We start from the raw sequence: 17761 nt of genomic DNA on the forward strand, positions 1-17761 counted from the left end.
CAGTCGTCATCATGGCCTTCATCACCATCATCATCATCACCATCACCATCACCATCATCATCATCACCATCACCATCATCATCATGTACGTAGACAGCCTACATATGTTAGTACTGACATTTACGCACCCCTCGTCCAGTAACAGCCCTCCCCACAGGCACAGAATACCGTACAGCCCGTGCTGAAATTTACGCCAGAACTCCCAGCCACTCCACGCCACTCCACGCCCAGAAAACTCATCGTAGCCGGGCCGAGGACAAACTTCCCAGCGCCGCCGGCCCACGCCGCCTGCCCAGCGCCCGTTCAAAATTAATCACCACTATCACACACAAACAGGCTTACCTTGCACAAAAGGGGAGGGAATAACCCGATTTGCACACAAGTCTTGATCCTTTGGCAATTTACACTCAATCAGAGCATTGAAATGGCCACCATTGAAGGTCTCTACCTATCGGATGAACGAGAGTAAGTGCACCAGTGCTGTGAGGCTGCTGATTGGCTGCTGATTGGCTCGTTTACTGACCAAAGATCCAGTGCTTTGATATTTGAGTATCCAACATCACCCGGCGCGCCATCGTTTTCCACGATGCTTTCACTCGTGAAAGGCCCGTCACAGGTGGTGGAATCGCCGGTGGTTCAGGTGTCTGGCACGCATTCCGTTGTGAGAGTGACAAAGGGCCGTGTTAGTGCGCTGGCATTTGTGCGTTCGTCAGACCCTAAGCAACTGAAGCTGCAAACTCTTAGAGATGACGATGAATCCACCGTGGAGTCCTTGCAACACTCTACAAAGGAGCAGGAGATTGTACCCACCAACCCGGAGATCGTTCTCATCTTCTTGGATAGATGGTTGGACGTGTTGCAGGACTACTTTGCGCTGTCCACTCTGACTATTGAAGCGAACTACGATATCATGTGTAACTTGATGCAGGAGCTTGTGCAAGCTGGAGCACCATATATCACTGACATCAACGCGTTGAAGGAGTACGTTCCTTTCAAATCGACTTGGTCCTCTAGGATCTTGAGCACTACGAACCAGCTGGCGAAGAGCTATTCGGCTCATCAGCAGGTTGAGACCATGAGTAATGGCATTCAGAGAAACGTCCCGTGGAGACGTCCTAATGTCAAGTACACCCAAAATGAACTCTTTGTTGATATCACTGAACGTATCAACGTTGTGCTTTCACCTCGTCATCATAGACAAAAGAAAACTTTACTGAAAGGACAATATCAGCAGCAGCAGCAGCAGCAGCAGTACACCCAGGAACTCTTCACCAAAATGGCTGTCCTCGAAGGACAAGTCGACTTCACTTCACACCTCAGTGGTGTGCCTGACGTGGTAATCAACTTCAACTTGAACGGACATCGTCTCGAGAATCCATCCTTCCACAGATGTGTTAGACTGGATCGATGGTTAAACAACGGAGACACAGTCTCCTTTATACCCCCAGATGGTAAGTCCACCTTGATGCAATACACATTGGACCTTGACCAGTATAGCTCCTCCAAAGCACACAGAAACTATGGTGTCGTGATCCCTGAGTTTAGACAAGGATTGGGAGTGAAGAAGAATGAGTTTGAAATCGGTGTCAAGCTTAACATGTTGAGGAACGTGTCTAAAGTAGATAACTTGAAGATCACCATCTCAACAGAAACCGGTGCTACTGTGAAGATCCTCAGGTTGAGCCATGGTGATCTGCAAACAAAGTCCCAGGGCACGTTCGAATGGGTTTTCGATACAGAGATGTCTCTTGGAACCAATGCCTTACTTCGAGGCGTTGTAGAGCTGCCAGACTCCAACCCGAAATCTAAAGAACAGGAGGACGATGACTCTGTTCTACCTATACCTCATTGGCCAAAGACGATTGCGTTGGATTATACGATTAAAGGTGCTCTTCCTAGTGGAATCCGCGTCTCTTCTGTGAAGGTCAGTGGTCTTAATGTCAACCCATACAAGGGTGTAAAGTACGTCACCAGCGTTGGCGACTTCGTCATTAGATAATCATTTGAATGTTGTGTTTTTTCTCTCTTAAAGCTGGATGATTCCATGAGCTTGTAACTTAGTTCATAGCATTCGAAGAAGGCATCAAGGCATAAATTGTATTCGTCATAAATTAAACAAAAGAGAACAAGAGCAACAGATTGTCTACTTGGATTTCAATACTTACCTTCAGCTGAGCTCTGTTTAGAGGAAGTTTCCTCAACAACTACATCCTCTGTATTTTGTAGGTCTTCTACGACACCCAAGTCCTGTGCAACTTCAACTTCCAAGTTCTTGATATCCATCAAACCATAGACTGCGATGGTGATAAGACCAAGAATAGCAGCGATACACGAGAAAACCATTGCAACAATACCCTTACCGGTGAATCCATCTGGAATATCACCATGCTGAACGTTCTGGCCAGTCAGATCAAGGAAGTTCTCGGTGTTACCAGCAGCATTGGATTTCACGTTGATACCGTTAGCCTCACAGTTGTCAATGTGTTGCTGAGTCAATTGTTGAGCAGAGTTGTTTTGAATCTCCTCTGGGGCCTCGACAAGAACAAGAGCAAGACCCTGTACCAAGTGCCATTCGATGTGACAGTGGAACATCCACACTCCCGGGTTATCAGCTTTGAACCGCATTACAATATTGGACTGTGGACGCACATAAACAGTATCACGCATCATTGGGTACTCAGCAAACTCGGTGTGGTTGTCGTAGTCGAAATGGACAAATGGATCATCGTCATCAACTGCAGCACCTCTGTCGATGAGTTGGAAGACGTGACCGTGTAAGTGGAACGGATGCTTACCGGTATCCTCGTTGTTCAGCACAATGTCGACGATTTCGTCCTTTTGCAAGACAATGGTATGTGTGTTGGTACCGTAGACGAGCTCGTTACTGGCCAGGTCACCAGCAGCCAGCACGGTGAGCAAAGTTGGAGTCTTTGGCGCAGTGTATGTGATGTTGTTGAAGAAAGCGTAATTCACACCGTTCTTCAAGTTGTCCATAATCACAGAGATGGTGATAACGTGATCTGGATCGTCATATAACTCAACTTTGTCGTATGGAACGAGCTTCATATCATCGAGATAACAGTCATCGTCCAAGCAGTCAACGTAGTACTCCTCAACTTCTGCGTTATCAGAGGAGTAGGACATTGTGTGTGTGGTATTCAGAAGCAGTCCGCTTGGTATCAAGTCAAGCATACCATCATCAACCAATTGCATGATGGCGTAGTTCTTGGAGGTGTCATCTTTAGTTGTGATGAGAACAGTGTAACGTTGAGCAACTGTGATGTAGATCTTGTCAGTCTCATACTTCTCAACTGGAACACCATCCACTTCAACAACAGTCATGTTATGACCTTCAATGAAGAACCAGTATGAAACAAAACCACCAATGTTAACCAATCTCAAGAGATAAGTAGTGTCTGGTTCAACTTCCCATGTCATGTTCTTAGTGTTGTTCATCAAGAAGTTATTTGGAATTGGCTCAGCACCTGTTGGGTTGTACAAGTTCAAAAAGTCTGGGATAAGGACATCAGCAGTATCATGGTACCACTCCATGAAAGTCAACGTCGCAGTCTCATTGTAGTCGATGCCCTGTTTATAAGGGTAGTCGTTGTTATCCTCGCTGATGACCATCACTCCTCTCATACCATCCATGTACTGGCCAGCTGTGTGGGAGTGGTACCAGTATGAACCAATCTGATCAGGAGCGGTGAAGTTGTATGTCATCGTATGTCCAATTGGCACAGGACATTGTGTGATCATCTCTGGACCATCCATCTGGTTAGTACCGTGCTGGAACAAACCGTGGAAATGCAAGGAAGTGTTTCTATCATCAAACCCATTGTTCAAGTGCACAATGACTCTATCACCCTTGTTGACGATAACATCTGGCCATGGAAATTCACCGTTACACGTGATAACCGGTCTCTCATAACCATCGAGATTGGCAGTGCCCCAAGCAGCAGTCCAGTTGTATACATGTGTCTCAGCGAGAGCAGAGCTAGCAAGGGCACCGGCCAAGAGTAAGCTCGTCACACTGACCATAATGCGTTCCTGTAAGTGAGTTTGTGTATAATCCACAGCACAATGGGATCTTCCTTCTCTTCAAGCGGTGTGGAGGCACAAGAGCAACAACTTGTAGAAAAGGGATGACAGCTCGGTTTTATAAGGAGCATCAATGGTCCAATGGCTGGGATTGCATTGCCTATAAAATAAAAGAGGAAAAAACACGGCTTGTACGTCCTGCTAACCGAACAGACGAGACTTTGAAGGTTGTCAGCCGGATCACGAAATTGAAAGCACTTTGTTAAACTCGGGTAAGATGGCTCAAGCTTATCGGTAAACTCACTCCAAAATACCGTTCACCATCTGCTGTTCGTATACGTCACATCTGGGAGCGATAACTTGTGAATGCCTTTCAGCACTATCGGATGACGTTTGGGTAACGATGTCTGCTTCCTTTGAGCCCTCTGTTGTTGTTAGTCTTTGCATCAGGATCGGCGTCCATGGCCACTCCACTGAGCTCGGTATTGCCATGATCCAATTTGATGACAACGCGAGAGAACATGTATAGCCATAACACATGTATGTCATAACCTTATATCGCCCGCACACAGGTGATCCTTTGGCGACGAAGCTCGATCCCCTCGACCATGAGCAGTTGAAACTATACTTTGCCTCCAGGTTCTAGTCTCTCTGTCCCCCCCCCCAGCTTGACGTCAACTTGTAAAAGGGGACCACCGATGCAATGCATAGGAGGGCGTTTTTTTTTTCACGTAATATTTGTCGCGCATGTCTCATCGTCCTCCGCAAACGCTCTCACAGCATCCCCAGTCTATTGGCTTGCGAGAGAGCGTTCCTTTGATTTGAATCGAGTACAATTGAGCCGTCAGCTGGGCGCACAGTGTACATGTCATCGCACAGACAGCGTATGCCAGCCAGTAGGGCAGAACCCCCCCCCCTCTAATGGCGACATGAATTGAGCTCTATAAATGTCTCATGGAGTGTGGACTTTACATGCATTTCATAAAATAAGAAAATTTTTTAACAAAGTTTGGGCCCACAGCGCGCGCGAGCGTGCATAGAACGGACAAACGACGTGAATTAAAACGCTGATGCGCCAGTATTGTTCACCATGGGAACTATAATGGCACTTCACCGGTGACAAGTGACAGGCTCAGTTAAGGTGGTTTTTAAAGCACAACTGGGGAGTGTGGGATTTGTACATACATGGGCACACACACAAAGACACACCACTACCCGATATTATCAATGATAACGTGTGCGTTTTGTATATTAGTCCGTGTGATAAAAAGATGCAGGGTGGTGTCTTGTCTGTACATCCGGACACCCAGACATTTCTAATATTGCTTCGCGGACGCTGCCATTAACTCCATGTCGCTCACACACAGCGTACCGTGGACACACGTTTATAATTCAGTTAGAGCTGTGTCCTCCATTGAATTGAAACGTATGTATATAGTCCGATATCTCGGTGTAGCAAATGTAATAAGATTATATTTCCTTATAGATTTATGGGGTACGATGGAGGTGTAATGTTGTGTAGCTTGCTGTAAGTAGACCATCAAATATTCTGATGATAAATGTACACACTCTTTTTTCTTTAATGATAGATAATTTCATCCAAAAATGTATAATATAAGAAGCCTCATCAGGTTATGTTAATGCCATTACAATAACATAGTTAATACGACATAATAACATGCGTTATCTATTTAGTGCTAGGGCTATAATGGCGACAGAACAGTGGATATTGGGACCTTTAAGTATGGTCTCCCTAGTTTGACGTTACACATTGGACTGTACATATACGTGTCCATATACAGCTGCAAGTCAGAATCTGACTATGGTTATACAGGACATGTCTATTTACAACAATCAATACTAAAAGAAGGTGTAGAATTAACAATCGAGAAAACAAGCATATATACTGCAGAGAATGAATTCAGCGCTTGATATCGTCAGAACTCTGCTTGGAAGAGGAATCCTCAACCAACTCTTCAGCCACACCTAGGTCTTGTGCAACTTCAACTTCCAAGTTCTTGATATCCATCAAGCCATAGACTGCGATGGTGATGAGACCAAGAATGGCTGCGATGCATGAGAAAACCATTGCAACAATACCCTTGCCGGTGAATCCATCTGGAATATCACCATGCTGAACATTCTGGCCAGTCAGATCAAGGAAGTTCTCGGTATTACCAGCAGCGTTGGATTTCACGTTGATACCGTTAGCCTCACAGTTGTCAATGTGTTGTTGGGTAAGTTGCTGGGATTCAGTATTCTGGATCTCCTCTGGGGCCTCGACAAGAACAAGAGCAAGACCTTGGATCAAATGCCATTCGATGTGACAGTGGAACATCCACACTCCCGGGTTATCGGCTTTGAACCGCATCACAATATTGGACTGTGGACGCACATAAACGGTATCACGCATCATTGGGTACTCAGCAAACTCGGTGTGGTTGTCGTAGTCGAAGTGGACAAATGGATCATCGTCATCAACTGCAGCACCTCTGTCGATGAGTTGGAAGACGTGGCCGTGTAAGTGGAAAGGGTGCTTACCGGTATCCTCGTTGTTCAGCACAATGTCGACGATTTCGTCCTTTTGCAAGACAATGGTATGTGTGTTGGTACCGTAGACGAGCTCGTTACTGGCCAGGTCACCTGCAGCTAGCACGGTGAGCAAAGTTGGGGTCTTTGGCGCAGTGTAAGTGATGTTGTTGAAGAAAGCGTAGTTCACACCATTCTTCAAGTTGTCCATAATCACGGAGATGGTGATAACGTGATCTGGATCGTCATATAAATCAACTTTGTCGTATGGAACGAGCTTCATATCGTCGAGATAACAGTCATCGTCCAAACAGTCAACATAGTACTCCTCAATTTCTGAGTTATCAGAGGAGTAGGACATTGTATAAGTCGAGTTCAATATTAACCCACTTGGAAGTAAATCCAGCATACTATCATCTGCCAATTGCATGATAGCATAGTTTTTGGAGGTATCACCTTTAGTCGTGAGGAGAACGGTGTAACGTTGGGCCACGGTGATATAAATCTTGTCAGTCTCGTACTTCTCAACTGGTACACCATCTACTTCAATAACAGTCATGTTATGACCTTCAATAAAGAACCAATAAGAGACGAACGCACCATAATTCACTAATCTCAAGAGATAAGTAGTATCTGGTTCAACTTCCCATGTCATGCTTTTAGTGTCGTTCATCAAGAAGCTATCTGGAATTGGCTCAGCACCTGTTGGGTTGTACAGGTTCATGAAGTCAGCACGCAGAACATCGATAGTGTCATGATACCAATCCGTAAAAGTCAAAGTTTCAGTCTTATTATAGTCAATACCTTTCTTGTAAGGGTAAGAGTCATCATCTTCGTTGATAACCATTACTCCTCTCATACCATCTGTGTATTGACCAGCCGAGTGGGAGTGGTACCAGTATGAACCAACCTGATCAGGGACTGTGAAGTTATATGTCATCGTATGACCAACCGGGATTGGACACTGAGAAATCATATCTGGACCATCCATCTGGTTAGTACCGTGCTGGAACAAACCGTGGAAATGCAAGGAAGTGTTTCTATCATCAAATCCATTGTTCAAGTGCACAATGACTCTATCACCCTTGTTGACGATCACATCTGGCCATGGATATTCACCGTTACACGTGATAACTGGTCTTTCAAAGCCATCAGGACTAGCAATACCCCAAGCAGCAGTCCAGTTGTATACATGTGTCTCAGCGAGAGCAGAGACCACAAGGGCACCAGCAGTGAACAAACCCTTCACACTAACCATCATGTGTATATGACTGGAAGAGGACAATAGATGAGGCTTCTAGAAGAGTCAGGACCTCACCATCTCCAACTGACATATTTCAAAACGAGCGAGTTCAGCTCTTTATATAGACGACAATGAGACTTTCCAGATAATCTGCACAGAGGTGATACAGCCTCTTCAGGGACTTGCCATAGGCTTATTTATTATTTTTCCTTCAAACCTTCCATGTCCTGAGGGTCTTGGACGCATGATTTGGAGAATTGGCGGCCTCTGGATGTAGTTAGTACCTATCGGCCTCTGAAGCCTAGATCAATTTGTCGAATGTCTTGTCTTGAAAGAATGAGACTCAGTCTCTCTATTAATGTCCCACAACATGGTCCCATGAGACATGCAAGTTATAGGCAACGTCCTAAAACCGTTCCTGAGGACATGAGTGATGTATTTCAATTACAGTGGCCAGGATAAATTGCCCTTTTCAAATACCTGGTGTGATGGTTTTAGTTGCAAGCGTGCATCGCACACTTCAAGCTTCACAAGCTTCTCCATGTGCTCGACCACGACACTGATGGGCACATTAGAGTCCAGTGAGCGGTCTCTAATGGTGTCGAACCATCATAAATAGACCAATATGACCATAACGGACAAAAAACCAGATGATCTTAGTCCAAACAAGACCCTGATTGTCTTTGTGATTAAAGTTTAAAACTTGGTCTGAAACCAGAGGCCGACCAAGGATGGGTCAGCGCGTAGTTCGAATCGCATAGTCCAATTGGCGGCATTATAATATGCCGTGAGGGTCTCAGGATGTGCAGAAAGGGTTGCAAGTTTAACAGGTACGTACATGAATGTTTACTTTGAAGGCCTGAACCCATTTTATATGGCCATTATTGATGGTTATTCGATCATTGGTGGTTTGGTGAGTTTTCTCTACAAGTAAACACCGCACAAACGCCGGTGACCTCTTTACACCCGTACACCAATCCACATACCATATGCGTCTGGTGTTTATGCTTTCCCCTACGACCCTTGCTGTTGACCAAAGACCCTTGCGCCGAAGAATAATGTACGCTCGTAACGACCTTGATCACCTGGGCCCTGAGACACACGATGCCCGATTCTAGGTATTGGGTACTATGATACATTAAGTTGGAAGATTTCAAGAGAGGTTAGGACCTCTTTGTTAATCTGAGCCTGGCTCTATATTTAAACCACGAAGTCAAGAGCTTTTATAAGTCTTTCTCAAGTTGTTCACCTCCAGCAAAAGAACTACAAAATCTCCTTTATAAGACTCAAAACACATTACAAATTATATATGATCATCGAACTGGCTTGTAATGGTGCCAAACACAGTCAAAACGGCAAGAACTCATGGCTAAAGCAGAAAAAAGGAAATAGTAAATCACAAAGAACAAATTACTCAATGCTTGATGTCGTCAGAACTCTGGTTAGAGGAGTTTTCCTCAATCAATTCATCTACAACATCGAAGTCCTCTGCAACCTTAGCTTCCAAGTTCTTGATATCCATCAAACCGTAGACTGCGATGGTGATAAGACCAAGAATGGCAGCAATACATGAGAAAACCATTGCAACAATACCCTTGCCGGTGAATCCATCTGGAATATCTTTCTGTTGAACGTTCTGACCGGTAAGATCAAGGAAGTTCTCGGTATTACCAGCAGCGTTGGATTTCACGTTGATACCGTTAGCCTCACAGTTGTCAATGTGTTGTTGGGTCAGTTGTTGAGTAGAGTTGTTTTGAATCTCCTCTGGAGCCTCAACAAGGACAAGGGCAAGACCTTGCTCCAAATGCCATTCGATATGACAATGGAAGAACCAAACACCTGGGTTGTCTGCCTTGAAACGCAAGACCATGTTGGATTGTTGACGCACGTAAACAGTATCACGCATCATTGGGTATTCTGGATAAGCAGTGTGGTTGTCAGCATCAAAATGAACAAAAGGATCATTATCGTCAACTGCAGCACCTCTGTCGATGAGTTGGAAGACGTGGCCGTGTAAGTGGAACGGATGCTTACCGGTATCCTCGTTGTTCAACACAATATCAATAATGTCATCTTTTTGCAAGACAATGGAGTGAGTGTTGGTACCGTAAACAAGCTCGTTAGTAGCCAAATCACCAGCAGACAATGCAGTCAACAAGATAGGGGTCTTTGGTGCGGTGTAAGTGATGTTGTTGAAGAAAGCGTAGTTCACACCATTCTTCAAGTTGTCCATAATAACGGAGACAGTGATAACATGGTCCGCCTCATCGTATAGCTCGACCTTGTTGTATGGAACGAGATCGAAATCATCGAGATAACAGTCATCGTCCAAACAGTCAACGTAGTACTCCTCAACCTTTTCGTTGTCAGAAGAATACGACATTGTATAAGTCGAATTCAAAACCAATCCATCTGGAATCACATCAAGCATACTGTCATCGACCAATTGCATGATGGCGTAGTTCTTGGAGGTGTCATCTTTGGTTGTGACGAGAACGGTGTAACGTTGAGCAACTGTGATGTAGATCTTGTCAGTCTCGTACTTCTCAACTGGTACACCATCCACTTCAACAACAGTCATGTTATGACCTTCAATGAAGAACCAGTATGAGACGAAACCACCAGTGTTAACCAATCTCAAGAGATAAGTAGTGTCTGGTTCAACTTCCCATGTCATGTTCTTAGTGTTGTTCATCAAGAAGTTATTTGGAATTGGCTCAGCACCTGTTGGGTTGTACAAGTTCAAAAAGTCTGGGATAAGGACATCAGCAGTATCATGGTACCACTCCATGAAAGTCAGCGTCGCAGTCTCATTGTAGTCGATACCCTGCTTATATGGGTAACCCTCATCATCCTCAATAATCACAACACCCCTCATACCATCCATATACTGACCACCTGTGTGGGAGTGATACCAGTAAGAACCGTGCTGGTCTGGAACTGTGAAGTTATATGTCATAGAGTGTCCAATTGGGATAGGACATTGTGTGACCATCTCCGGACCATCCATCTGGTTAGTACCGTGCTGGAACAAACCGTGGAAATGCAAGGAAGTGTTTCTATCATCAAACCCGTTGTTCAAGTGCACAATAATTCTATCACCCTTGTTGACGATGACATCTGGCCATGGGAATTCACCGTTACACGTGATAACTGGTCTCTCATAACCATCGAGATTGGCAGTACCCCAAGCAGCAGTCCAGTTGTATACATGTGTCTCAGCAAGAGCAGAGCCCACAAGGGCACCAGCAGTGAACAAACCCTTCACACTAACCATAATGTGTATACGACTGCGGAGTAGTGAATTATCTGAAAGATCTTCAGAGTAGTTTCAGAGGGAGAACTTAAACAAGGATGGGCACCAGCTTTATATGAATGATAATCAGACTTTTGGATGGATAAAGATTTTACAGAAAGTCTCTGTAGCGGTGTAAAAAAACCGCCTCTGCAAGTTCGCAGCCGGGTGAAATTAAAGGTTAAAATGTACGTATGGGACTCAATCACCTTGCAGCAAACATTTTAAACCGTCACACTTACTTTTGGGTTATTCTTGACCTTTGTGAGTGTTTTGCTTTTGTCTTTGCCGTAGATGAGGTGAGACTTGAGTCCTCAACGATGTGAAGCAGCATGGTTGCACATGTACAGTCCCGATCAGAAGATAATTCAATTAGGTCCTTCAAGCTCCAAGACTCCGGACATGAGACTCAAGACTGGAAGAAAAACTTGGACCTCAAATTACAATTATATCCTGCATGATATGCAAGTCCATGTTTCAGCTACAATCCAAAGCGAGTCTAGTTAACTTTAAAATTTCCGCATAGGACACAAGACAAAGATTTGGATTATGCCGTGGCCGGACTCGGCAATTTTGGAAAATTTTTAAAGCTGCTGCTACTACGTAAAATTGGACGACGTTCACAGCACATGCCACCGCCGTTTGAACCTAAGCATGTCGTTGAGGGTAAAAAAAAGATTAGATTCATCAGATAATCAAGTCACGCTTGGTTCAATCATTGTTCTTTCAGACCAAGGATACTCACCAAAAGTTCAAACTAAGTACGTCATGTTGTTATATGTCCTTTAGGAATAAACTGAGCAGAAACCCAAGACCTTGGCCCAAGCATTTTTCTTGTCACCGACGTCTAAAATAACGTTATCTGAATAATCACACAACAGTTCTCTCGGCATGCAGGATAAATAGATTTTTGAGTGAAGATGGAGGAGGACATTTCCTTCCTTCTTTGAAAAACACCCGATCCGTACATTCTTTTGGGCGTGGGCACCATATGCAAAGCTCTCTAAGGTTGTTGCATGATGGCCTAGTCCCCTCCTTTGATCGCGATGAAAACAAGGTGTGCGTATCAGATTGATCAGCTGAGGCAGAACATTAGCTGGATGTGATATCAATTGTCCACACCTCAATTCTTGAGGCCATGAACTCGTGATGCAAGATTGTGGTGATTGGTACCGGTTTTTGACCTGTGTGTGCCTGGCGAAATCATATTCAATATCTCTCCCTATATAAACCAGTACGATGTACCCTTGTTTTTGATTTAAGGATGTGGCTCGCATAACGAACCCGATGAATTCCAAAGAGAAACTCATGGGACTATCAGTTGCAGTGGAGCTTTAAGCTTATTTTGTGTCATTGTTTTAGTAATTAATGCAAAGCATGAACCGCTCTTGATGTTGAGCTGGGAAGTAGCTGGGCTGTCAAAAAGAAATTTGCTAGTTGTAGATCCAAAGAAAAACCATCCTATCAGAGAAAGGCTCAAGTATGAAGTTATAATTGATGTCATATTTACTTTTTGACTATCTCATTACAACAACGTTTGAAGCCTTAGTGGTCCAGTTTATCACTGCGCTCCACCGTAGTGGTGGTTATTGTCTAGCTACTTTAAGGTACTAAATGAACGTGGTCGAGGGAGTTGATGCAAGGTTCAAGTATTACAGTGGACAGTTCTGTTTCATAGCTCCCATTCACCAACCGAAGGCCCTTTCATTAACGTTAATAATGAGGTAGTCTATACCTGATGCAATTAATCCGAATGAACGATGAAATTTCCGGGTATCGTAAAGAATGAGTTTTTATTGCTGATCTGTCTAATGTATTCACCAATGGGAGCTTCACACCCAACAGTTATGCTAGCCTCAAAACAAAATTCCATCTAGGTACATTCTTGAACATCAAGGAAGCCAAGTGTTTGAGGGATGCTTGGTGTTTACAGAGCAGTTGTGTCTTGTTCCTTCTTGTCCTGTGTCCTGTGTCCTCTGAGTTGAGTTTTGTGTTCCGTGTCCTGTGTCCTGTGTCCTCTGAGTTGAGTTTTGTGTTCCGTGTCCTGTGTCCTGTGTCCTGTGTCCCATGTCCAATGTCCCATTTTTTGTTAAGCGCTAACAGTGTCCCTTGTCCCATGCCTGATGTCTCAATTTAAGGATCTTGTGGCCAAACGAGAGCTCAGGCCTTACACCAGCATGTGTCTCTTGTCCCTTCTCCCAATGTGCCCCCTATACATCCAAACATCTCAAGTCTATATGTCTATATGTCTATATCATGTCTGCAAGACCGAGTCTAGTGCATGGTTGTAAAACTCCTATCAAGCCAAACCGCTCAGGACTCAAGACTCAGGACTACACTTGCAAGTGGCCGATCGATCAAGTAGCTAACAGCATTAATGACGGGGTTGACTTTATAAAGTCCGGGCTTTAAAGTGGTGATGACGAATATTGTTTTCGATGATCTAGACTAAGATGATCATACAGAAGATAATCACAACTTGGATGGCCAAGAGAGTAGCAGCACTTTCGCATTGTTTTTACAGCTAAGCAAGCTATTAATTATTAACTGATGGAACTACTAATGCTATAGACTTTACGGACAAAATCCTAATACTCAATTGTTCGTAATGAGCGGGAGAAATTGGGGTGTGCATATTGAAGATTTTTTTTTTTTCTCCACCAGTTCAAGTCTGAGGACTTAAGGTGATCGTGACCATCATGATCACGACGTCAAACTTGGATACCCTTTTTATGTAAATGGCCAATGGATTACATTTCTCCTGCATCCAAGGGCGTGTGTAATGACTTACTTAATTTGAACGTTGGGGGTGTTCAATAACATCAAGCCTTTGTGAACACTAGTCCGACAGGTCGCGTCAAGATTAGTCCATGGGACTTCATCATGGTAATATTAACCAGCCGCCGTTTCTAATAAACTGCAAATAAATTATCTAGATAATCAATATGCACACTGGCGAACGGCGTAAAGTGCACTGCAGAGAGACTACCTAGTCTCATAGCCGCAGCTGCAGATCCTAATACTACAGTGCAGCAATTGATCCTCGAGATACTCAAAATTGGAAGGTGCACGGGACTGTAACTTATAAACAAAGCTTGTCATTGGTTCCCTTTCTTGGCTTCTGTAAAAAAAGAGCCAATCATAGGGAGGGTCATAACCTTAAACAAATGTAACCTTCTGCACCCTACAAAGTCCTTCAAGTGCTTCATGAATCATCAAGCAAATATTAGTGTTTGGGACTTGGAAGCTGGGTGGGCCCACTCGGGTTCCAGTTTACGCTTACATGCAACCAATCAGGCTGTGTTCGTGGTCAAGAGTTTGGAATGTCGCTGTACTAATGTGATACCAATCAACTCACGTTTCTTTGGGCTTCTCAAAACACCGTTGTGCGCCATGAACGCTGCTGAGGCCTCGTCACCCTAAGCGACCAACACTAGTGGAATCCAGCTCGTCCATCCATTTCATGTGATTCAATCTGGCACATACAACTTTCGCTCCAGGTCTCTGTACATGTCTTAAGGCGCATTAAGTCCCATAGTGACCAGCACTAGTTTCAATAATTTTATCAGATTGATCAGTAAAATTACCTCATAAACTCACATGTAGTTAACACCCACGCCGTTTCCTAAAAACAAACTCGTTGAGAAGAATGCAATTCACAGCCGGGTGTGAAACATGAACTATTTGCACCTCGTACTCAACAATTATAAGCCAATGGAACGCCTTCATGTGAGTGGTTGAATTGTCGTACAAGATCAACTTTAAAAGTCTCCTTTGCTGAGACCGTTTTCATGTGTCCTGAGCCCTTGATTCGTAAACAGCCGTAATTGGTTTAGAGAACCAAAACCGAGTAGGGATCCGTGTAGGAGGGTACATATGGGGCCAGTTTAAAAGTTTGTACCGGTCCACCGGCCACTCGTAAGTGTTTCCAGTACATGGTTGTGTTAATGGAGGCTTAATTGAAGTGCTCAGCCAAACTTGCGGATGCGATATACTTTGGTGGAGAGTAGAAGAGGACCCATCAAGAGAGAGTGAGAGGGATTGATACACCGTGTGGTGGACTCCTGATGCCAAACTTTGGATGGATTAAAAGCTTCTTATATACTAGCTCTGGAGTTTATAAAACTGCTCATTAAGGACATGTTATTTGCTCATTTGATAGGTTCACTGTTGCTGCAAGTAATTTGCTCATTAATAGCATCAATCAGAGCGAATGAGTTAACCTCGGATGGTTCCCATATCTAGCTATAAGTTCACAGGTCCAATACTCGATGGAGGTGGTACCCTCGCAGGCTGACGGCCTCGTGATTACACTGAAGTATGTGAAGCTTCACCTGATGGTCGTAAATGGGTTCACTTAGAGATATTAGCTAGTGGGCCTCTTTTCGATAATTGTGTACGTACTAGTCTACGTCTCAATGGAGCTCTCCGAACCAACTTAGGCTAGTATCAACTCTATACATTCACATCCTGGATTCACAACAAGCACTGGTATCTTGTTAACCAGAAATGTATATAAAGCACCACCAGCCAGCCCTGGACCTTCAACCACATTGTCATAGCTGATACCCTGGATTCCCAGTCCCATGTCACTACTGACACTGCCAGTGAAACTTCCTATCGAGCATCCACCATCACTACGCAAAGATCCTGTTTTGATCATATACGCTCAGTGGATACAACAGATACCGACCGTAGCCTCCAGCAGCTCCTAACATATACTGAAACTCCTCCAGCTCTCGCTCTCCAAGGGGTTAATTGAATCCTCTTAAACAACGCTTTCATGATTGCTCATTGGGCACAAGAAATAATCACCACAGCAACGCAAAAGGGGATCACAGACAGCCCTCGGAACTTGCGGAGATACAGCCCAGATTCCGAGGCCGCGAACTCGTTTTACACAAATCGCTGACGCCTCTCGAGGGAGGCCTTGTACATGTTGTTATAGATGAAGAACAACTTGCACCGCAACAGTTGATTAAGAGAGCTTCCATCGCCTTATTATCAATCAATTGGGCCATAGAACCATGCAATACGTTGGTCGTGCTTTTGACTCGGTCTCAAAGACGTGGAATTCCATCAACCCTGCAACGCTTTCAGGAGCCATAGACGTTATAGTTGTCGAGAATGAGAATGGCGATCTTTCGTGTTCTCCCTTCCACGTTCGATTTGGCATACTGCAACTGCTACGTCCTTCCCAGAAGAAGGTTGACTTCATCATCAATGGGAAGATGACCAATCTGCCCATGAAGCTTGGTGACGGTGGCGAGGCCTTTTTCGTGTTTGAGGCGTCAAAGGACGTTGACGTTCCTAGTGATCTGATAACGTCGCCGGTGCTGTCAGCTGCAAGCTCGCCATCCTCCTCACCTCCCAGCTCACCTAAGAAGAATGACAGTTCTTTACAAGAGCCTGAGTATCTCGACATCACACAGTCAGCACCAGACCTCTCGAAACCGGTACACCCAGGTGAGTTCAATCCGATGAGCTCATCACCGACGTTGGCAGAGCCTGCGATGTCACCGTCTCGGGAGGCAACATTGGAGAAAGTCTACAACCTGTCGAAGAAGTTGACCAAGATCAACATACCAACAACGGTGGCACACAACGGAGATTTGTTTCTCGATATGGATGGATATAAATCCAACGCAAAGAACATCCACAATAATGACGAGATGATTAGAGATTTGATCAACGAAGAGTTTGGCAGCGACGTTGACGTTTCCCGATTCATCAAAGAGGATGACAAGGGGAACCTGATTTTCTCAACGGATGATTTGTCCATTACGAGTCCACCAACATCACCTGATTTACCTGTTGATAGCGGTTCGTCCGATACTGAGGAGCCCCAAACTGGCACATCTACGTCATCTTCAACGACGAATTACGTCAAGACTCTAAGATTAACGTCTGACCAGCTCAAGTTTTTGGATTTGAAACCAGGTGAGAATGACATCTGTTTCAGCGTCAATAAAGGGAAAGCACTGATCAACTCGAAGCTGTTTTTATGGAAACATGACGTGCCAATCGTGATATCAGATATCGATGGCACCATTACCAAATCAGATGCGCTTGGACACGTCTTGACGATGCTGGGCCGTGATTGGACGCACCCTGGTGTTGCTAAGCTGTTCACAGACATTGAGCTGAACGGATACAACATTATGTATTTAACTGCGAGATCTGTTGGCCAAGCAGACTCCACGAGGGCTTACTTACGGTCGATTGATCAGGATGGGGTACAGCTTCCAAATGGCCCTGTTATTCTATCACCAGATCGGACCTTGGCAGCGTTGAAAAGAGAGGTTGTCTTGAAAAAACCAGAGGTGTTCAAGATGGCGTGTTTAGGCGACCTGAAGAACCTTTATGGAGAGCTAGGAACTCCATTCTACGCTGGGTTTGGTAATAGAATTACCGATGCCTTGAGCTATAGATCTGTTGGCATACCAAGTTCGAGGATCTTTACGATCAACCCAGTTGGTGAAGTACACATGGAGTTGTTGGAGCTTGCCGGGCTGAAGAGCTCGTATGTGTATATCAACGAATTAGTTGATCATTTCTTCCCACCGGTCAGTACAGGTGTTGTCAACGAGACGTATACGGATGTCAACTTTTGGAGAGAACCGTTACCGGAATTGAGCGATTTGAGCGACGAG

General features: G+C 44.5%; 4 protein-coding genes across 4 annotated transcripts; 2 read left to right on the forward strand and 2 right to left on the reverse strand.

Annotated features, from left to right (window-relative positions):
* The first annotated feature begins 395 nt into the window (after positions 1–395).
* On the forward strand, positions 396–2177 carry APM3 (Apm3p). Its single transcript, XM_020213461.1, has 2 exons — positions 396–509; positions 535–2177. The coding sequence occupies exon 2, from the start codon at positions 587–589 to the stop codon at positions 1997–1999; it is 1413 nt and encodes a 470-aa protein (XP_020067960.1). The 5' UTR covers positions 396–509; positions 535–586; the 3' UTR covers positions 2000–2177.
* On the reverse strand, positions 2155–4041 carry CYBJADRAFT_132590 (multicopper oxidase; the record flags this gene model as incomplete). Its single annotated transcript, XM_020213064.1, has 1 exon — positions 2155–4041. One exon carries the CDS (start codon positions 4039–4041, stop codon positions 2155–2157), a length of 1887 nt encoding a protein of 628 aa, XP_020067961.1.
* Positions 4042–5962: 1921 nt separating this feature from the next.
* Positions 5963–11090, reverse strand: CYBJADRAFT_132646 (iron transport multicopper oxidase FET3; the record flags this gene model as incomplete). Its single annotated transcript, XM_020213067.1, has 2 exons — positions 5963–6847; positions 10110–11090. The coding sequence occupies 2 exons, from the start codon at positions 11088–11090 to the stop codon at positions 5963–5965; spliced, it is 1866 nt and encodes a 621-aa protein (XP_020067962.1).
* Positions 11091–16013: 4923 nt separating this feature from the next.
* Positions 16014–17761, forward strand: CYBJADRAFT_55332 (LNS2-domain-containing protein; the record flags this gene model as incomplete). Its single annotated transcript, XM_020217780.1, has 1 exon — positions 16014–17761. A coding segment is annotated over exon 1 (1626 nt), but the record flags the coding sequence as incomplete, so codon positions are not given.

The sequence above is a fragment of the Cyberlindnera jadinii genome (assembly GCF_001661405.1).
Source record: "Cyberlindnera jadinii NRRL Y-1542 unplaced genomic scaffold CYBJAscaffold_24, whole genome shotgun sequence".
NCBI classification, from domain to species: Eukaryota; Fungi; Ascomycota; class Saccharomycetes; order Phaffomycetales; family Wickerhamomycetaceae; genus Williopsis; species Williopsis jadinii.

Bases quoted from the DNA above. Each gene is read 5' to 3' on its own strand.
- APM3 (XM_020213461.1), top strand. From the start codon at position 587: ATGCTTTCACTCGTGAAAGGCCCGTCACAGGTGGTGGAATCGCCGGTG.